We start from the raw sequence: 22,600 nt of genomic DNA, 5'->3' as shown, positions 1-22,600 counted from the left end.
TCATCAGACACATCATCAGCACAAAACTATAGAACCAAGAAATACACTCAAGTCACACTACCACACAATATACTGGACAAAAAAATGAGGCAAGGAAATGACCATTAAGCCTAAATTTCTCCTGTTTCATTTATAAAATAGTCAATCTTCTCTTTTGTTAATTATAAGGAGATATAGCTGGCAGTCATTGGCTATCTTCTGTAATAACTATTTTGTCTGTTTCCTTTCAATTCATTCTTCTAAATTTTGCCCAGAATAATACCTTATAAAAGCACACTAATGAAATGCCTCATTAGCTGCTTTCTTTTGTTACTCTGTCTTGGCAATGCCACTTAGAATTCAAAGTACCAAAATGGTAGTACGCCAGCAATTGTGAAGGACTTTGAGATGCTCTTCATGAAGGGCACTCTAAAATTCAGCACTGAAACTGCAACCTTTGCTTGTGACCATAACTGTTACACTAACAGTGCTTGATCAGAAAATGACACATGCTGTTTGTTTTTCCACTGAATTTAGGTATTTTGAGATTAGTTTAAAATACATACATGAAAACAACATGTGAATAGCACTCAGGAATACAGTTTTAGCTGACTAAACCTTAGAATTGTAGTTTAGAATAACCAAAATTATCTAAATTTCTAAAAAAAGATTTTTTGTTTTTTTGGTGTACAAAAACTTGCAAAATGTGGGCAATTTTAACCCTTATTTTATTCCAGTATCTTCAATGTACTGTAATAAACTTGCGATTAAAAGCATTGTGAAGATATGCATTGATTTAAGTATGTTTCTGTTAACATAGATTAAATTGAACAAATAAATATAGAAATATGTCTTCCCCCTTTCTAAATCACTAAGATACAAAAAAATATTAATTGTTAGATTTGATGTTATTTTCTTCTTTATCTTGAAAGGATTTTCATTACTGAGATAAGAGGCTTGGAATATTGGCTATATTATCACATTGTCTTTTTATAAAATATTCTGTCTTCAGACGGGACATAATACAACGTAAACCAAAAGAATAACCCCTCGTCAACCTATAATTACGTACTTGCAAAGATTTAAAGAGCAATGCTCAGTTAGAAATAACATCTAGTCTTTCTCGGAATCTGACTGACAATTTCAAGAAGCTTAACTGTTGTAGAGATATGTAAGTTATTTTAAGAATAAAAACAGTCTCTTACTTGGTCCTCAAAGGAGATTGCCTGGGCAACATCTCTGGGAAATCCATCAATCACTATACCCTCTTCATCAGGGATCTGCATTAATCTCTGCTTTATCTCAGTTATGGTTGTTTCCTTTCACAGAGAAAAGAAGTTATTTATTTAATATTGCAAGGGAGGTTTTCTTCATGGTGCACATTAATACAGCATGTACAAATCCTTTGAAAGTAAACACTAACACAGGACACGCTGTACCTGAGGGGCCAGTTCTCCAGTAGTAATTATTTTGGCAATTAGACTCCATTTTCTATTGCTGCTTGTGCTGTGGATCTTCTTCCTTAACAATTCACCAACTGATATGTAGTTAAATCCATAACGTTCTGCTATTTTCAAACTCTGTGTTCCTTTACCACTTCCTGGGCCACCTATTGTTAATTATAAGCAAAACATCAAATTAACCTTTCATCGGAAGTACCCAATCACATGTGAAATCTTTGCTATCAGCACCAATTTTCCAACCATTATTAGAGCAAATCTTGCAGCTAGTTACTTGTTACTAGACATTAGAAATAGGTCTCATTTACCTGATCATAAAGGTAACAGCTTGTAAAATTACGTAAAAAAACCCAAAAAACCAAACCAAATCTACCTGTGAATTAAAAATAAACACACTCTTTTAGGCTTGACCTCATTCTAAACCCGTTCCTGGAAAGGAATTTTTCTTGATTTGTAGTAGAGGAACAGACAAATGAACCAGTCCCTTCTTGAACTCTGTGAATCCAAAGATAGAGTCAGATAGTCTGAAGCAGATTCATGTCAGAAAGAATCACACTTGGTTAAATAAGCCAGTTAGATCAATGGACTAGTCATGAAATGGTACTAATAAAATATGCTTCTAAATATGTTTGCATGAATTTCTGAGGTTTTCTAATTTTAAAATACAGAAAAATATTAAATAATCAGCCGAGATGTTTCCATAGTGATTTGGTACAAGGACTTTTATTGAACCACACATACTTCTCGTATTGAGGCTTGAAGCATCTGATAGAGAAGCAATTAGTTAGGTTCAGCTTGCTGGACAACTTGAAGAATAAAGAGACCCTTCAATATAGCATAGGCAGAATAGGTATCAAAATCACAGAAAACAGCTACGTTACAGAGCAGGGAATGCAGAAGTGAAGGTCAGCTGGACAGCAGAAGCAAGAATGCACGTAAAAAAGAACTAAAAAGACACATCATGATGTGAAGAAAAGAAAAACTGGAATCTGGTATGTAAAAATAAGGAATTGTTTTGACAAAAATAAATGTTTACATAGAGAAAAGTGTATGTTACTGAATAGTATAACAAAGCAAAACCAAAACAAATGTTTTGATACTAAATCCCAACATTAATTAGCTATGTTTTGGGGAATTGTGTGTAAGAACATTGAATTTTATTTCAATGGAGAAAGAATTAAGATTTATTAAAAATATACATTTTCTATGAACTTCAAAAAATACAGCAATGCAATGGAAGTAAATAATAATACAACGAGCTTCTTGTCAATAATCATACAACTCTTGTATATTATCTGTATTATTCCCATACATAGCTTTTAGGCATTTATATAATTAATACAGATGTGACTGCAGGATAAGCTTTAGAGTACTTCTTCATATAAGGTTATGACACTCTCTGCATAACCATGTTCAAACCTGTGCCCCAATATTGCATGTCAGAGAGCTTTCAGTGTCACCAGTAGGGCCTAGGAACTCTTCTGTACCCCTGACGCTGTGATGGTAACTCTCCACCTGGCCTTTGTAACTCACACTGGGACCCACTGGAAGGGAATGCACAGGGAAACTTGTGTATTGTTAAGGTGTTCCTATACCCTGCCCACAGTTTAGTTATACCTTTGGGGAGAGAAAGGTTTTATCATTATCCAATTAGTTTAAATAATGCTTAAATCAAGCCAGGTTAAGATAAATGCAAATACAAGCATTTATCCATAACATCCAATGAGTCAATACAGCTATGAATGTTCATAAAACACACAAGCAAAGCAATGGAAGAAAAACTGTATCTTATCTCTGTACAGTCAGGTTACAACTGAAAAATATTTTTCCCTCATTCAGTTCGCTTGCTGTTTCCTAAAAAGGCACACGCTTTCTCTCTTCTTTTGGCAGATTATGCTAGGTTTTACAGCTATTCTTCCATTTCAGATCTTCTAGGTGATCCAAATGGGCTTACTTTTTCAGCTTGAACTCTTTCTTTCATAGGCTGTTTAGCTATCCTTTTCATTAGAATACAGGATGTTTCTCTTTTGTAGATATGCAAGCATCTGATATACTAGGAACCGCCTTCTCCACCAAAGCGGCTACAAAGCAATTCCGCTTTGGCCCTCCCCGCTCCCTTCGATGGCATGCTCAGCCCTCCCCCTGACAAACGCATTTCACCAAACCTTATGCTGTGCTTCACTCCTGTATCAAAATCATACCTGATACAAGTGTTCAAACAAGATAATTCTAGTTTATTACAGGCTCTTGGTAATCTGGAATAGTAGGTTTGGAGTAAGTGATTCCCAGTGTCTTTTTGCTTACATAGATGAAAACAACAGCACAAGGAAGGGCAGCTAATTGTTCAGTGATTGCTGCCAGTTTGTATGGAGCAGATTCTGCCAGATGAATGAATAGGATTATTACTGGTTACTGGAATGTCTTATTAACTCTGTGCAAAAATTTCCATAAGCAACCCTCTCTCTATATATAAAGCCACATATTGCAATCTAATGAGCATAACATAAATACTGTATCTTATATATGTGTGTGTTCATACACATGTGTAACATTTAATACTATGAATTTACGTGGCTTTATTTACTCACAATAATCCCAGCTACTGGAAACAGGGGCACTAGGTTGTGACTGTGCTTCGAAGCAAAGGGTTTATAAAACATACTGGAGCCAATGCTGTGCTTAATTCCTGCGGATACAAAACCTCCAAGGAAGGAAATTCCGTTTATTTCCCTGGAGACTCAGGACAAGTTTGAAAGAGACTGTGTTGCACCCCAGAAACAATAAAGATGCAAAGCATATATAGGTAACATGTAGAAACAGAAAATTTGACACCAAGGAAAACAGTATCCACATTCCAGCACAGAAAAGATGCCAGAAAAACAGAACTGTTACTTCAAGAAACATCAGTCTCTGTAAAACCGTAAAATAGCTGAAAAAAATCTTTTTGAAACCAAGTAGACAGACTTTACAGTCCTGCTAGGCAGAGCTTTGCTTTGCCATTAAAGAGAAGCAGAAAAAAAAAAAAAAAAAAAAAAGTAGTTTGGCACTTCTGTTTTTCAATTTGAATTGTAAGCAGGAAAAAGTAATAAAGTATTTGCTTTAATGTGCATAAACTTCTCATATATTTTGTTTTTCTCAATCTAAAAATATCCCTTTATAGCAAGCTGAGATTACCCATTTACAGTCTAAGGGGAAACATTCAGGTAATAAAGAGAAAAGTGATAGGACAAAATTACTTCCCACAGCAAATCATTGTAATTTATTGAACTACGTATCCATTCCTGACTCTTTGATAAATCATACTGACAAATTGTTCACAAGAAAGGAAAATCAAATCACTTTTGTTTTTCATTCTTTTCACTTATTCTGAGATTATACATTATTCAAGAAAAGCATGATTATTTTACATATTTCTTAGAAGATGTCTAGACTAGGGAACATTTGTTACATCTAAAATTATGTTTGCTAACTGGTTTCAAGTGAAGATTTGTATGCCCAAAAAAGTTTTACTAAAGCAGTTGTTTTAATCCAGTTCTGTCAATGGAAGTTCAAAATTCCAATTTTGCTTATATTGTTGCAAATTCAGAATAAAGTCATGTAATAATAAGATTTCTGAAATGACTTATGATTTTAAAAGCTAGCTGTGGACTGGATTTAACAAATCAACGGGCCAGCCCCCTCCTGACAGTGCTATCTTTGATCTATCCTTTAAAGTTTGATTATAAAAGGAAAACGTATTCTTTTATTATTAACTAATATTTTTAGTTAAATGCAGCTTAAAAACATACTGAACTATGAGGCTAATGACAGCAGGTAATTAATTTTTTAAGATCCTTGTATTCAGGCAGTATTAACAGTAAAAATGTGTTTGTCAAAATATGTTAGGAAGCACATTTTTAAACACTATCTAGTTTCTTAGTGTTATAACGCCTTAGAAACTTAATTTTCCAGTGATTCACATGTGTGCCATCTTGGTTGGTACCATCCAATTTTTCTAAAATCCAGTCACATACTCACTTTGCAGCTTTATAGCTTTACACTTCACTGGAAGACTTTTCTGCAAACACAGAAAAAGAACAAAACCCTCACCTTTATAAGCAAGTTCTTTTTTGCCTTGGAGCTACCTGGTTCATTATAAGCATGATAGATTTTATAAAGCAAAGAAGTTGTAAAAACCTTTATGGAAGCATTAAAAAGATCTTGGGCTAATGCATTATTAAAGAAAAGTTCACCTAATTTGCAAAGCAGAAGACAGGTCTTTAGCTTCTATTCATTTCAGCCCCCAACAATGAATGGGACCAGTACTATCTGAGCTAGGCAGTATGGTTAGTCATCACTAGTTAGACATAAATATGCTTAATGGAAGTTTTCGCCAGCATTTTATGCAAACTGAAAAATATGCAACGCATCTTCTGTGTACAATATTTGTCTCTCGAAATTAATAGTACACTTTTTTCCATTTTCTCTCTTTCCTTCAGTATGTTAGTTATTCTTTTGTTCTTTCCAGTATGTGTTTTTATGTGCTATATCAATAGAAAGTTGAACTTGTGAGAAATTTTCTTGAGACTGTACAAAATTGGAGAATAGCTGCTAAGCTACATATAGTATTGTGTTTCTATCAGATCACACTATAATAGACAGATTCAGAGAAACTCAGTTGGAAAATAAACCTGAAATAGCTTTTGTGGAATGTTTACAATGTTCCCTATATAAATGGATGAAAAGAAAAGCTCTGTAAAATCCATGGTCTGTCCAGTATATCCTGGCATTCAAGGATTTCACTTCAAATACTCCTGCACTCAGTTCCAGAGGTGAAAGCCAATCTCTCTTCATCTCACCTAGATCAAATCTTCATTCATCACTCTACCGCAATAGAGCTACATGGATTTCAATGCATTAAGAGCCTTCTGTGGTCACTGAAAAGGAGCCAGTTTTCTCCTTTATGAAAAGAAAGGCTAGCTACTTAATTAAGATGAAGAAAAGGCATGTGTTATTTCTCCATCTAATGCAAGCTTTATAGTTCAACGGTGCATGGAGAGATTTGCATGTTGAGATTTGTAATTTCGAAACAAAAGATTAAGAAAAATCAAATGCCTAAGGAATTCTTTTGGCATACCACAAATATCTAGAAAAATTACTGGTTTTCTGTTTTCAATATATTCCAGTATCACACTTCTGAGAACTGCTGGATGCAGAGCCTAGAGGACATGCTGTTCTTGGAGATCCCACTCTATAATACAGAGAAGACATTTCTATTCTCTCTTACTATACTATATATTCTGTTATGGAAACAATATCTCTCTTTAATATAAGTAAGGCTTTATAGACTAAAAATGTGATTCACCATCACCTGGCACCTGTGCTGTAACTATTTAAACTGTCCAGAGAATTAGACCTGGCAGTAAAATTTTGAAATCCCAGATGAAAAGGAAAACAGTTCAAAGAACTTGTATTCAGAACCAGGATAAAACATTGATTTAGACCCAAACTGCAGCTATTTCTTAATAGACAGTATGCTTGTCTGAGGCTGGAAGGTATGAGTTACTTAGAAAGGACACTGAAGAGCACACAACTGAGAACTTGTGGAGAGAGAACAATTAAGTAATGCTAACTGATCGCTCACTCTCCCTGAGGTTGGCACAGGATTCACTTGTCAAATAGATGTAGGGATTAATTTATCAATTCAGTGGACTAGTGACCATGTATGCTCACTCCAGCTGGACGTACTGATCAGTTTTCAAGGTTCTAAATACAGAGAACAATAGTCACCTATCACCTCTTTGAGCTATCTTATCCAATATTTTTAAATATCTTTTTCTGTGAGCAGCTTTGAGTACATCTACAATAGTGTTTTAGTCCAGATCTGGAGCGTGCTTTGGAAGAGCACTTCGGTTCACACTGTGGAGCTGTCTCGAAATGCATGAGCTGGGTTTTAGATTAAATCAAACTGGCAAATGTGCTCCATAAGCAAACCATGAGCTCTCCAGCTGCTAACAGGCATCTTAGTTTATAGAACATGACCACAGGTGCTCACTGTAGCCCCTAAAATGCTTACAGTTGGGATCCTATATGCTCAGCACTAACAACTGCACTTTCTGATATACTCCAACTGGACTGCACCACTTGCTATGGAAGATGGAAAAACTGTATTTAAATACATATAGGCATTCAATGTATTTGCAGTACAAATAAAAAGGCAAAGTAACAAAGATAAAATCCTGTCAAAATGACTCTGCCTTCATACCTATGACAAGGATAATTTTTGGTCGAGATCTTGCAGGATCAAATACATCGTACTCCTCAATTAGCTCAGCAGTTTCGGAGAGGTCGGTGTCGCTTTCTATTGAAAACTGTTGGATTGGAGGCAGTCGGTCGTACCGTCGGTATGGGAAGTTAGAATTATCAGGCATCACTGTAAAACAGTGAGATAAACTGGGAATTGTGGAAATACACAGAAACTCAAAATCTATTGTGTACACAGATTTAAATAAGTATAATAAATGAAGTATAAATATCTCCTAATTTTACAATGCGCTTGCTGTTACAATATTATATATTCCTTGCCTCTATTTAGCTGATTTATTACATTGGAACCACTAGGAGTCAGTTTTCTTTGGTGTTTCTTTACAAGCACATCAGCTTTTCTGTGAAAAGCTGTCCATAGCACCCAGAGTTTGGCACTGGCCTCGGAGAAGAAAAACCTTGTGTTGTACTAGTAAACAGAACTCTTTTGGTGATACATGTTGTACACAGAGACACAGATAGTATTCTTGCTAATTAGTTTAATGAAATGCTGGATGGCAAGGAAAAATAACTATGGCAACTGAAAGATGAGCTAATTACTCTTTGTTAACATTACAAATAAAATAATTACAGGTATTGGTATGACATATGCTTAGATTTTATGAGACGTACCTTTTTCTGAGAGCTTATCATTTACACTGTATTTAGTAAATTAGCATATAGCTCCAATATAAACTAGAAAAACAAGTGTAACTGCATGGAAGTTACTACGTACGTCATCCATAAGGACCAACTAAAAATATAAGCCAAGTGCGCTGAGTCAACTTTGCCCCTATCTTTGCAAATGTTTTAGGTAGGATACGAGAAATCTCTGCACTAACGTGTTAAAATATTTACACAGCAAACATCCATCATTAGGCTGCAAAATGATCACAATTTCCTCTCCTGCATAGCATCTATTATGCGAGGAGCAAAACAAATGCCAAAACACAAGGAAACAGAATCCTAGAGTCCTTTGCCTAAGGAAAATCCGAATGAGGCATGATCTGGTATAGAATTAAGTATAAAACCATTCAGTAGTGGATGGAAAGTTCTTGTACAGTACAACAAATACAATCATTTCTATACTTAATACATTACCATTCCTGAAAAAAGACCTCCTGGATTGTCCTCCATTGAGTGGAGGCAGGGTCTTCTTTTCTGGGCTGACAAAAGTGTCCCATTTCACTTTTTCTGATCCTCCAAGCTCTTTCACTTTCTGCAAACAGCTTTCCAAATATTCAATTGGGTCATCGGGTTTGTAACACATTAATCCATTCAACAGACTCTGCAACATAAGATCAGAAATACATACTATAATGATAGATGGCAGGAAAAAACACTTTTACGTTGAATTTTACTTTACACGGAGAAAGTCCATATTCCTTTTATATTCAGACTCTCCACTTCAAGCCAATGTGTGAGAGTGAGGCCTGCAAAAATCGTATGATTTTGGTTTGCCAATGTCACAAAAATGATTCAGAACAGGAAGCTTCTGGCTTTGTATTTGTATTTGTCTGTTTGCACTGTAATAAAAACTGAAAATAGTAAAAAAATTCCCCACATTTTTCTTAGAACTACCACTGGCAAATATATGCAGAGCAACGCACTAGCTAGCCCCAAAAGTTACATATTCTGAGTCACCTATTAGATCACTAAAATTTATCTTTTCCTTAAAGACCAGTGCACCCACAAGCATCTTATCCGTATTGAGTCAACGCTTACACAAATAATGAAAAAAGGATTTTTAAAAATCACGAGAAATACTCAAAATATCATCTTGATCAATATTGGAAATAAACCCCAAACCAAGTTCATAGGTGCGTCCAGATTTAACTGACCAGAAATTCTCAGCCATTAGAAAGCTCCTGCCCACAGTATTAATTCTGCACCCATCGTACCTATGAGCATTATTGGGAGCATGGAAGAAGGAATGCCAGGCCCTCCTCTGACGCACGGTAATTGATTTTCCTTGACAAAGTGGTACATAAGTCATCATCTCACCTCTCCACAAGATAACTGCATCCAACCTTCTCTTAACAATAAATGTCTTTCAGGATAATTTCTGTTCCTTTGTGCTTTTCCTAATTTTTGTGCAAATAAACTTGAGGATCACAGCTGGTATCAGTAATAAACATAAATAATGCCAATTCAGGATTTGCTCAGTTGTTTATTATCTACAGTTTATACAATAATTGTTATTTACACACATCTGAATTTATAAAATAGGGTATCATCTATGGATATCTAAATAGGATATGCATCTATGCCCTTATACTGCTTAACCGATCACAGCAACTAGACACGTATTTTTGCAGAAGATATGCACCAATTTTTAAAAATTGCTAGCTCAAGCTTTGAGCCTCTACAGAAAAACAGTTTTGCCTGCATCTCTTGTTGGACCATTGACATTCTAAACGTGTTAGTAAAACATTAGCACGGTCTATGTCCTGTCATTTTCAAATACACAAAAAATTACTAGCTTCAGAACAGAGCAGGGAAAATACATACGCGTCTGTGTGTGTGTTTTATATAGATGGCAGGATGCCTGATTCAGGAAAAAAAAAAAAATCCACACTGCACAGAGAAGTAATTATCAACCATTAGTAGCAGGTAAGTTGTAGGAAGCTAAACAAAACCTCACTAAGCAGTTGCGGATTTTCCTCTCCCAGACCGATGAGAATCTGGAGAAAACCTGGAGGATAACCCCGCCTGAATTCCTCGGCAGAGCGGCCCCGGGGGTCCTCTGCCCTGCGGACACACAAGTTCGCTCCCTCCCCGGCCGCCTGAAGGAAGGCAGGCGCGGCCGTCCGCAGCGCCGCGGAGGGGCGCGGCCGCCTGCGCGCCCGCGGAGCCTCACGGCAGGTGGGCAGCGGCTCCACCGCCGGCTCCGCGGCCGGCAGCTCCCACCCCGGCCCGCTGCCGGGCGGCCCCGCCAGCCGCGGTCGCCCGGCAGCACCCCCCGGCCCGGGGCCAGCCCTCCGCGGCACGGCTTCCCGCGCAAGGTACGCGCGCCGCAGCCTCTGCCGGCTCCGTCCTTCCAGCCACCTTCAGCCCGCCGCGGGGTCCCAGCGCGGAGCACCCCCCGACGGGGCGGAAAACGCTCCCCCTCCCGCTCCGCTCCGCCTCGCCTACCTCGAAAAGCTGCGGGATCTCCCTGCGGGCCAGATACTCCTTCGCCTCGCCGGCGCTCATGCCGCCAGCCGGGGACGGGGGCGCCGGCGGGGCGCGGGTGGGCAGCGCCGAGCCCCGCGCACGGCAACGGCACGGCGCGGCACGGCGGTGCAATGCGGGCGCCTCGGCGAGGCTTCCGCGGGCGGGCGAGCCGGGGCGGGGGGGAGGAGGGAGGCAGGAGGCAGGCTGCCCGCCTCCCCGTCCCCGCCGCACGGAGGGAGCGAGAGCACGCTTTCCCCGGCGGGGAGGAAGAGCGTGCGCAGGCTGCCGGGGAAAGTTTCGGGGGGTGCCTGCGGCGAGCCCCCGGGCGGGGCGGGGCGGGGCTGTGCCTGGCCGGGAGCCGCGGGCAGGGTGCCCCGGGGGAGAGCCGAGCCCGGCTCCCCGGGAGGCGCCGTCCGCTCTGGCCGTCCTCAGGCGCGCCCCGCAGGCTGGGAGGGCTGTGGCAGGGCTGCGGGGAGGGCTGTGCACGGGTGGAGCGCTGAGGTGGTGGAAGCTTCCCGGTATACCGCGGTCTCTGCCCTTGGCGTCGTTTTTTGCCGCTTTGAAGAGCGAGACATTCCATACGCCGTGGGCTATGAACTGTCATGGCTCATGAGCACCCATGATCTGTGATCCTCAGGTCACAGGAAGAGACCTGAAGACGTCTCTGGTCCAACCTCCCACTCAGAGCAAGGGCAGGTTGTTCAGGGCTTTCTCTAGTCTCATCTCGCGAAACCTCCAAGGATGGAGACTGCATAGCCTCCCTGGGCAACCTGTGCTTGGCTGGCCTCGTGGTGGAAAAGGGGTTTCTTCTATTCAGTTAACACCTCCCTTATCCTAATTTGTCTGTTGCCCACCATCACACCATTGTGAAGAGCCTGGCTCCATCTTCGTGGGAGCATTGGAGAGCTGCTATTATGTCCCCTCTAAACCCGCCACAGGCTGAACAAGCCCAGTTCCCTCTACTCTCCTCAAGGGGAAGTGCTCTCCTCCCTGCCCATCTTCGTGGCTGTCCACTCCACTCACTCCAGTTTATCAACATCTCTCTTTTACTGGGAAGCCCCAAACGGGATGCATTCTTCTAGATGTGCTCTGAAGAGTGCTAGGTAGGGGGTAGCTTCTGTGATATTCTGTAGCATACTGGAAGTCAGAGTGGATTATTTCCGTTCCTTAATTGTCCTATATCAAGTCTGATGTTCCAATTAGATTTTAATTTTGTTGATTATCTTTTCTAACACAACTTCCATGTGGTTACACTGATGCATGAAATAGGTTACATAAGTGGAAGCTTATGAACAACAGTGAGCAACTGCTTTCTGTATCTCAGTATTTTTCAGACATGGGATAGGTCTTCTTTAGGAGTCTTTTAAGAAGCTTCTCCCCCTTGTGTGTGATTTGTGGATCACTATCAGTTTTACAAGTTTCTCCCTCTCAGGTGCAGCCATGTTCCTTGTTTTGCTGCTTCTACTGTTAAACTGCCCTCTTTTTCCTCTGCCCTGTGTCCAGCTTTTTACGTAGACACTTCCCTTTCTTCTGGAGAGGCTTCCAGTTCTCATTCATTCCCGAGCTGCTAAACACTGCCCCAGAGGCAGTCCCATGATCTGCTGACAAATGGGACTGGAAAGTTTTCCAAGTTATCCAGCTACTCCCAGCAGCTTCCACTTGAAGGGCAGCCACTAACTTCCCTTTGCAGCAGTCGACTAATGGATGGCCTGTTCTCCACTTCAGCTGAGGTATTGCTGGAAAGTAGTTTGGATTAGACAGTTTAAGATCCTTTCCAGCTCCATTTCCTATGAATCCAGCAGTGTCCACTTAGGGAAACTGCCGTAATGTCACTGAATTGGCACTTCTCATATGTTTAAGGAGGACCTTAGCCTTTGCTGGAGAGTTTAATCAGCATTCATCTGCAGTCTTTCTCATCTTCCCACAAACTCTGGATGTGGCTTTAACCCTACTTTCTCTTGCTAAGATTTTAATACATTCAAATATCAATTCCTTGAAAAGCACAGTATTGTAATTTGGATTGAGTGAAAAATAGAGTAGGCTTCAATGTCCTAATCAAAAGATAGGAAATATAATTGCTTTTAAAAGACCTTAAATGAAGCTTGACAAGGGGAAGACTGAATTAAATTAAATAGATATTTTCTTAAAATAAGATCTTTCCTAAGGAGGGCTAATGGAAGATGCCATTCTATTTTGGAAGACAGAGCTGTGGTTTTGGCATTTTGCGAGGTGGTTTTTTTTTTAGTTTATACAAAAATTTCAGTTGTATTATCATTGTCTCAGACAAATTCCATTTATAGGCTTTCAGGCATATATATCTTTATATATTCAACATCTATGGGTAAATTAGTATATCATCCAGTGTCCTGGATTGATAGAGAAAAATCTTTCCTTTCACATGCTTTCCATGGCATCTTCTTCAGGAACGTGAAAATTTTTTGTGTAAAGTCTTGTCTGAGATGTTTGTTTTTAACTGTAGGCTTACAGGCATTTTGCTCAGTTAGATAATGCTAACAGAAAAAAATTCTGACTTCTGCCATAAAACTATTATCATTATGCACATCTAAATTATTGTTCAAAAAAATTTTGAGCTAATCTGATTTTTGTTGCACAAAATCAAATTCTGTGTTGCAGAAATTACCACCTCAGAAAAAATCTGGCCATTTAGGAAATCCATCAGACTGAATGTGGGAAATGTATCTGGAAAGGATTTTTTGGATCTAATAATACGGTACCTCCTTCTAGAAGTAATTTGTTATGCGTTTGCCTTTGGCAAAATCCCCATACTGACACAGGGTCACAGGTGGATGCTTCTCAAAGGCTCTGAAGAACATCAGCAGCAAAAGATTAATAATATGTTAACTAAATGGGCATACAGAGCTGGGTTATTTGTCATTTCAGGTATGTAGGTAGCATAAAGGCAGCTTTAGAAGGTTAGCTGTTTGTCATTTAACTGTGTCTGATCAAGAGCATGGATGAAAATGAAGTGGTCTTACTGCCTTAGAAAATAACACAGGATGCAAAAAAAGTTTGCAGAAATGGGAACATGGATTTGCACTCCAGAGCACTGCCCATTCCTGAAAGTATGGATGGGCAGTTCTTCATGGTACTGGGGTGAGGCTGAAGGATCACTTTGGTTATACTTCTGCCACTTCCTACCTCTTCTGGAGGGGAAGAAGCTACAGTAGAAAGAACACAATTTTGCTATCAAAATGATAACACTTCTGGAAATTAATCTTGAAAATTTCTTATGGATCCTATCATTAGTCTGATTCCATTCTCATTCTTGTTGGTTCCTCCATTAACTACGCAAAGCTGAACTAATATGAAATTAGCATGGGATCAACTTGAATATGCTGTTCTGGGTCTTCTCTTCCTCTTGGTTAAACCAATTACCTGACACCCATAGCCTTCAGTCAAAGCTTAATTAGGTTCGATGTTTTGAAATATCACTTTAGAATCCCCCAGTATTTTGTAAGAGTCTTCTAATTTTCTGTCTAGTGCCTGTTCAAGCACTAGTGACTGGCATTTTTCACATAAGCTACTGCTCTGCTAGATGTCTTTATTAAATCAGAACCAATGTCCTTGGATTGTGCTTATACAGGCTGGTGCAACATATGTGGACAGTTTGCATTTGTAGATTCTGTAAGTAAAAAAATTATGTGTAGCCTTTTTAATAGAATATGCTAACTTATATGCTTCTGATCTAGAAATAATACGATTTTAATGTAAATGCAAAACTTATTTGCAGTTCCCTATTGTGCCTAGTATCATGTAAATTAATCTAAGAGTGCTAAAACAATCTTTTCATTTTAATGAGAAACCTGTTTCTGAACTCTTTTGCTACAGTGTTGTTAACGTGTTTTTAAAACCAGTTGTTTTCCCCCCCCCCTTTCTTTTCCACTTTGCTAAACTGTTTTTTCTTTTCTACTGATACCTAAACAGGTTACTTAACTGAATTAAATTACTAATTGAAAGGTAGTGAAAAATCTACCTAGAAAAATCTAATCTCTGGATCTAATTTTCACTGAGTCCCAGAACTGCCATTTTATGTAACTTTTGGGGACACCAAGATGAATAAAACCTGGGAGGGAAGAAATAAGATTGTGCCACTTGGAAGTCTGAGGATGCATATTTCAATCCGCTGAGAAAAAAAAAAATTTAAAAAAGCTATGATCAAGTCAGTCTTTAACCTTTGTTTTGATAAACTAAATAGCTGTAGCTTTTATTTTCAAATTACAGTGTAATTATTCTTGTAACCCTTCCCTGAGCTCTTTCCAATTTATCATCAGGCATCTTCAGCGAAGACATCAAACAGGACACACTGTTCCAGAAATGGTCACACCAGTGCCAGGTACTGATGTGATTCAGCCTGCCTGTAACAGCCTCACAGTCCTCATTCTGTTGTTTTCACACCAATGGCCTGAATTTGTGCACTGGCCTTGCTGTTGCAACGGGGTTCACCTGTAGCTGGTTATCTAGCAGACTCCCAGCAGCTCTGCGTTCCACTCTGTTTTCTCACATAGATTCCTCCACTCTAGGATCAACACCTACTCTTTATTCTTTGCTATATGACTTCATATATTTACTTGCAGCATATTTACCAAGCAATCAGTGTGCTCAGTACCGATGAGCTGTCTGTCCCCTTTGTGCGTTATCACTTCCCTAGTCTTTGTTATCTGCCAGTGGTACCAGTGATTTTTTTTTTTTTTTGGTTATCAATAAAACTGTTACACAGCACATGGCCAAAACACAGTTCCCATGGAACCAAACCAGAAATTCACTTAATATTTCCCATTTACAATTCACTTTTGAGACCAGTCAATTAGTCATTAAATATATGTGCATTAATTTTGATTGTTTCAGGTATCTTAAACAAAATATCCCGCAGCACTAAATAAATGCTATCAGATCAGCACCTTTTTTCTTCATCAGCCAAAACAAACCTTGAACAAGTATCTGTGGATAGATCCGAGGATCTATTTTTCAAAAACTGGCATTGACTAGCATTAATTAAATTTCATATAAACTATATTCTGGTATGTTCTTATCAGTTCTGTTTTTTCACTAAGTTCCATGTTAGGTGGACAGGCCTATAATTCCCTATGCCACCACCCTTTTAAAGTACTGGTCTAACATATTCCCAGAATGCAAATATTTCATGGGTTCTTAGAGGCCCAAAATGTCCTTTCCAGCTGTTTTAAAACTCTGATACAATTTATCCAAATATGCAGATTTACTCAGTTGTTTTTAGTGGCTACTATTTATAAAACTTACCTGATTACAATTGTAATGGAGACTGTTTTATCATCATCCCATGGTATAATTACATTATTTCTCTATATACAGAACAGAAATATTTAGTGGAGTCTTTCAATAGCTTTTGTTATATCTGTGCAAGCATATTCCACTAATATTGTTAGGATCCTTTTCTTTCTTCTATTTAGAAAAACAGCTATTGTAAATGCTGTCCCACCAATCTGACCACTGGGCTTTAGGTCATTTTGTTTCCCTTCTCATTTTTTTTACAGTTCTTAAATCTCTCACATATATTTCTTGCAGCTTCTAGTATTTGCTATAGAAGTTATTCTTATGTATCTTTATTTTCAAGCCAAATTGCTTTTTAATTAGTGCTGTCTTCTTTTTTTTCCAGTCATAGGTTGTTGGTGTTTTGGCTGTTTTGCTAGCATTTCTTAAATAATTCCCAATTATGATGCATATTTTTCTATTTAACTCCTTATCCTTGATCTGGCTCATAATAATTAGATAGTATGAGGATATTGTACAGGCATTATGTAACTTAATAAATTCAAGGTTACCACCTCAGGAAGTCCTTAAGCCTCTGCGAGATGGAAGGCAGGAGATCCTGTAGAGGTTTTCCTTGTTCTTAACTCAGTCCCTAAGATGGCTGGTCACCATTGGTGAGAACACAGACTGGGGGCTTACACAGACTTTCAGTCTGATCCATTACAGCTTCTTGATGCCTTTTGCTTTTATTTATTTCACTTACACTGAAATTCTGCCCTCCTCCCCGCAATGTAACAGAAATTGCTTTTTGGGAGGATTATTTTGTTTTCCTCAGTTACCATTTTTCAGTAACTGAATAATAAACACTTCAAATCATTTGATACTGAATTTTCAATGACTTGGAAGTGCTGTGTTATTTTTTTTCCAATAAAGTCTTAATTTCTTCGCCTTTTCATTCTAAGGATCCAACCACAGATTTGAAGGTTCTAATCTATGAATTGTCCCCAAATAGATACTGACAGTAAAGCAATTGCAGTTCATCTTATTTACTTTTTATGAACTAAGGAAATCTGGGTAGCTGTAATAATAATAAAAAAAAAACCAAAACCCCAAACCACAAAGAAACACAGCAAAATTCAGTTAATAAAATAGGCTTGAACTGAATAATGACTTGTGGGTGGTGGTGCTGGGAATAGAAAAGAATTCAAGCACAGCTATTAGACTTCGACTTGGGAACACTGTGGAGCATAAGACTGTTAGAAAGTATGAGTCCCTGCTACTTATCATTTGGGTTTTACTTCAGTGGTATAATGGACCAATGCCTTAGGACATTATTTCTATAACCTGTTATTCAATCATAGAGTGAAACTCTTCCCTTGATACAAAGTACAGCTCTTGAAAAGATAATTTATTTTTTTTTTAAATAGAAAGCAAAATGAATTGAAAGTAATGCCAACTCCCTATATGAAGGGCTTAGAAGAGTCATATCATGATTTCAGGGATTCCTCATGCTGAAAAACCGTCTATATTTTTTGATACTTATATCTTTACAGTGGCCCAACACATTGTGTTGTCAAGTCATAAAGAAAAAAGCACAAGGTAACTTGATAGGTTTTTTTTACCTAGGGTCAAGAGGGATTCCTGACTGGACTTTTTTCAAGTAGGAAAGGACCCATAGGATATTTACAAATAAAGATTTTTGTTTCGCTGTAGTCAAACCAAAGTACTATTAAGTTTGGTCAGGTTGTACATGTATGCCAAAGAATAAATGTTAGGAAAAATAATCTTTTGTGACATGGCAATCTTCTTATAATTAGGATTCACAATGGAATAACGTTGGCATGTGCTCTTGTTGAGAGTGATCATGGCAATAACTGTAGTGTTCCGGTAAAAAGTGAAGAGTCACCTATTTCCATATTCAGTGTGTATTCAGTATTCACCACAAAGGAGTAGCTGGCAAAATGTCGGTCAGCCACTGGTGTTCGTTGTTAAAGAACTTAGTTTCTTTAGAACTAAAGCTCTGTTTGTTTTTCATATTTCATAATAAAGTGGGAAATGACTGTCCAAACCCTCTTTCTAAACCCAGGAAGGCTGCAATTTAGGCAGGTATTGGCTCACAACTCTGAAATCTATTGTACGGAACACATTTTTTGTGAGGGCAATTTTAATTTTGATTGAGGTAAGTAATTTTTTAACAATCTAAAGTTCTTGAACTCATCTGTATAACTTTTTGTTCTTGCACTGCAATGAATATAATGCAGTATATAGAGATTAAAATATGCATGTTACATAATAATGAGATAACAATCAGAATATAGAACAATGGCAAGATAAAGAAATTGCATTTTAAAATACAATGAGTTGAGAGACATGAGAGAAATTGGCAAATGTTCTAACCATGGAAATGTTTTAATGTTAATTTGAAATTCATCCTGACTTTCTGCTGACGTACAAGAACATTGCCTGAATTTAGTCACCAACTTCAGTGAATGCTTTCAGTATAACAAATGAGAACTGGATCAAACACCTGTTTTCAGTAGAAGATGACACCCTGCCAGATGGCTTATTAGCAAAGATAACAGAACAGTTGATGAAAATGTCGTATGATGGTTGAACTTGAACTCAGATTCAACAAAGCATGGGTTGAAAACTTTTGGCTAAATAGAAGGAAAGATTTTAGCCTGAGATTGGATAGAGTCTGATACCGAATAGTTTTTAACATTTGAAATTACTAATAATCATCAGCACTTCTCGAATCACCAAGGCTTTTTTTTCCCTGTCATGCTATCCAAGTAGCTGTTCAACTGCGGTGCTGGACAGGACCCTTAGCCCTGTCTTACTAATACAGGAGATGAGGCAATTGTGTTCTGGAAAGCAAATAAACCCTGGCTGGGTGTTGGAGTCATGACACAAGGCAGGGCTCAGGAGAAGCTTGTTAAGAATAGCTGTTTTCAGGAGAACTTACAAAGTTCTGCTCCTCTGTGAACTTGTCTCAAGAGGCAGGTCACTATAAAATGACACAGCTGTACAAGTGACAAAGTCTGTGGCTGCGGCTTTCAGATTTATTCATAAATGTTCAGGAAAAATTTGTTTAAAATATTATTTTGACTCATGTATTTGAAAAAGTGATCACTTGCTTCCAATGTTTTTCTTTGTATATTCTGGATCTTAGTGGGTTCCTGAAGCAAGCCTTGTCAGTATCTTTTATTTCCTTTTATTCAAGTTATCTTATAAAACTGGAATAACTAATATGTTCCTTGTCCTGATTTATTAAAAAATTTGAAAGTGTGGCTGTCTCGAAGTTTGCAGTCTTAAAAATGTCTTTCAGAGCTCTCAGACTACACTGGGACAGGAAGAAACTAACTTTATTTGGTTATTACCTTTACACATGGTTATTAACTTTACCATGTGTTTCAATACTTTGTATCTGATAAATCAGAAATGAATTTATTAACAGTAACACCAAGCAAGTAATTTTTTTTTTTTCCCCCCCTCCTGTAATGGGTACATTCTGTCTAACAAATGGATCAGATTCAGGCATTTTGCTATAGTCTTTACTGTTTCTTTTGTTGCTGGCTTACAGATGAGTTGGTACTATTTGGAAAAGATTTGCATATTCAAAGATCTCTTAAATTACTTCTTTCTCTGCATTATAGAGCTAAATCACCTCCACATCAGTTTTCAACAGAATTTTTAAAATTACCCTGTAGTGTAGCTGACATTTTATTGTTCTGTATAAGTTGATTGACAATGACATTCTACAGCATTTTCCTGGCTTTCTGCTGAAACTTTTTATTCCCTCAGCCTCTGGGCTAGGGAAAGAGAATCAAGACTTGTAGAGGTAGACTGTAGAGCTTTCCTAGCTGACTTCTTTTATGGAAACAGCATTATGAGCAATTTCTGGGAAAAAGACTGATTTTACCATTCAGTATTACTAATACATACACAGACAATACTCCCTTTCCAAAACAAATTTTTCACTTATGAACCTATGAAGATCTCCTCTGAGAGAGAAAATACATTTAGTTTCTAGAATTCTGGGCACATAAATAGCCTAATGGATGAATTTATTTCACAAAAGGATTTGAAAACCAATATGGCAATTTTAGATCACCATAACTAGATATAGAATTACTGAAGGAAATGGAAAAGATGGATTATACTATTCTGGTTCCTAGATGAGGATATAAGGCAGGCCAAATATGTTCAGTCTCCTTAATTTTAAATACTTTTTGAATCTTGTGATAAAAATCCATCCATGGAAAAGAATCTGTATTAAAAATGCTTCTCATAACATGGTAATATATAACAATCTAAAAAAATGGAAATTGTTTTCCTTATTTTGCAGAAATATGCAGGTAAACAGAACCAGATGAAAGAGCAAAAATTAATATATAGTAGCAGCACCCAAAATTTTTGAATAGGTTTAAAGTGTCCTGGTTTCAAGATGACATGAAATTAACACCGAATGCTTTCAGATCCTTCAGTAAGAGGTGCTGCACAGATGGAAAGCATTTATTATTTTTATATTTAACAAAGTCAAATGATTATAATCTTTTTTCCAAAGCTAAGTAGCAAGTAAAGTTATGTACCCTTGACCTCCTACAATGATTTTGATGGTATTATTCTGAAAAGGATAATCTTAATTTGTTCTTTTTAAGGTCCTGTTTGTGCAACTTCAATCTGGAATTCTTGCAGTCCACAAACAGAGCATACACTTCTGTACCCGGTAAATATACAATTTTCTTGAGATATATATTTAATATGAACATGCAGCTAAAGTGCAAGAATTTTTTTTTTCAGCATTTACATCATGTTATAATGAGAAATTTTGTTTAAGGAAATCCTTGATAATATCAGAGAGTTAAAGTGCAGGAAGGCGATTATCGCTGAGAGAATACTTTTGCAAATGCATCCATTAAGGCACTGATTAGTTGAAACTGATTGACTGATTGGTGTCTTTTCTCCATATAAAGATCAATCACCTCGAATGAACATGTAAATTTGAATGCCTATCTTAAAATGTAAAAGGTCATTAGCTGCAGTAATTGTAGCTTTTACATTTTCATGTAATATATATTTAGCAGCTAAAACAATTAGTTCGGGTCATAGAACAGCACAGATACATAGAAATGACAGGCATGTATTCATGTAGTGATAATTCCTGTTATCACTAGGACTTTTGCTTGATGGTCTCTTTCAGTTAGAAAAATCTCATCAGGACACAAACATAAAGACAGATAAAAAGAAAGTGTTAGGATTTTTTTTTTACACGAGAGAGTTGCAGAACAATCTAGAAAAACTTCCATAGATTTCATAACTGTATACATTCTCATTTGGGCAGTTCTCCTCAGTTTGCACAATATCATGATCAACTTAGGCCACACAAGTTGGCTTTTAAGAAAGAATTTGGGGGATTGCCTAGTCACTGGTTTACTTTCTTGCTGAATGTGTTATTTGGTTTCATCCAGACTTTCTGCTTAGTAATAGCCCATTTAATTTTTTAAGTAAAATTCCACCTTGCACTGAGTGCCAGCACTGTAATGGTGAAAAGGCCTCTTTCTGACCTTCTGCACAGAAGGAAATTTCAACAAGACTGCATTTTTATAAATCATAGCAAAATCTGGCTCCCAAGCATTATGATTTCAATTTATGAAGTCATTCTGGCATTTCTATGTGGGAACAGTTTCCAGTAAATACGCTCAAAGAAATAGGTACTTTTCATTTCAAAGACCATGGAGTTAGAATTTATAGTATGTTGAAGGATACTCCATGCTTAGTTCAGCATGAGTACTTCCCACCTGATCCATAACTGCTTTTATGGTATCCTGCTAAATGAAGCTAAAGAGGGAACCAAACGCTCTGCTTTACACAGTTTGAGTACTCAGGGAAATTTTTAAGGTTTGCTGATCCACTGACACTTTTGTTCCCAGCCTAGCAGCTCCTCTAAAAAGTACACATGAGCTTTTGTCTAAAATCTTTTGGGGCTGTTTTGATCTACTCTACTGCATAACTCCTGGAAAAACAGAAATAATCATGCATATTTTCATTTTTTAAAATTAAATTATTCCTTCCATTGAGAGTATTTCTTTAAATTTCTTAAAGGTCTATTTTTGGATTTGTCTTAAATTTTGCTTCTTGAGTGCAATCTGCCACTAATCAGTTCTAATAACATTTCAGTACTCATCACACAGTGATCTACATAACCTTTTCTGGCAATTTACTGGGTTCAGTTTTAGTCACTGTCCAAATATTTAATGTTAATCAATGTTATTGTACTTGGTGTATGAGTAACCTTTTTTAAAGTTGACTCAGTCCTCACTGTAGATCTTATTTCTAATACAATTTTCATAATATCAAATCTAATATTTTTTCAGGTAAAGCTGATGTGCACTCAGCCTTTAATTTTCAAAACTTTTGTGTTTGTTTTCTCATATAGCTGATGAGTAGTCCTCAATGGAGTAAAAAATGAAGAC

General features: G+C 37.7%; 1 protein-coding gene across 1 annotated transcript in view; it reads right to left on the bottom strand.

Moving 5' to 3' along the window:
• The window catches only part of AK5 (adenylate kinase 5), a 97,370-nt gene extending 86,090 nt beyond the window's left edge, over positions 1 to 11,280 (bottom strand). Inside the window, exons 1-5 of the mRNA XM_074876326.1 lie at positions 10,857 to 11,280; positions 8,823 to 9,009; positions 7,684 to 7,851; positions 1,419 to 1,588; positions 1,185 to 1,298 (exon numbers count right to left, since the gene is read on the bottom strand). Coding sequence (XP_074732427.1) covers positions 1,185 to 1,298; positions 1,419 to 1,588; positions 7,684 to 7,851; positions 8,823 to 9,009; positions 10,857 to 10,916 — 699 coding nt within the window. The 5' untranslated portion in view covers positions 10,917 to 11,280. The remainder of the gene's footprint in view (positions 1 to 1,184; positions 1,299 to 1,418; positions 1,589 to 7,683; positions 7,852 to 8,822; positions 9,010 to 10,856) is intronic.
• Between the last annotated feature and the right edge of the window lie 11,320 nt (positions 11,281 to 22,600).

Source organism: Strix uralensis, chromosome 8 (genome assembly GCF_047716275.1).
Source record: "Strix uralensis isolate ZFMK-TIS-50842 chromosome 8, bStrUra1, whole genome shotgun sequence".
Taxonomy (NCBI): Eukaryota; Metazoa; Chordata; class Aves; order Strigiformes; family Strigidae; genus Strix; species Strix uralensis.
Note: the sequence above shows the minus strand (reverse complement) of the source record. Positions and strands in the feature narration are given on the sequence as shown.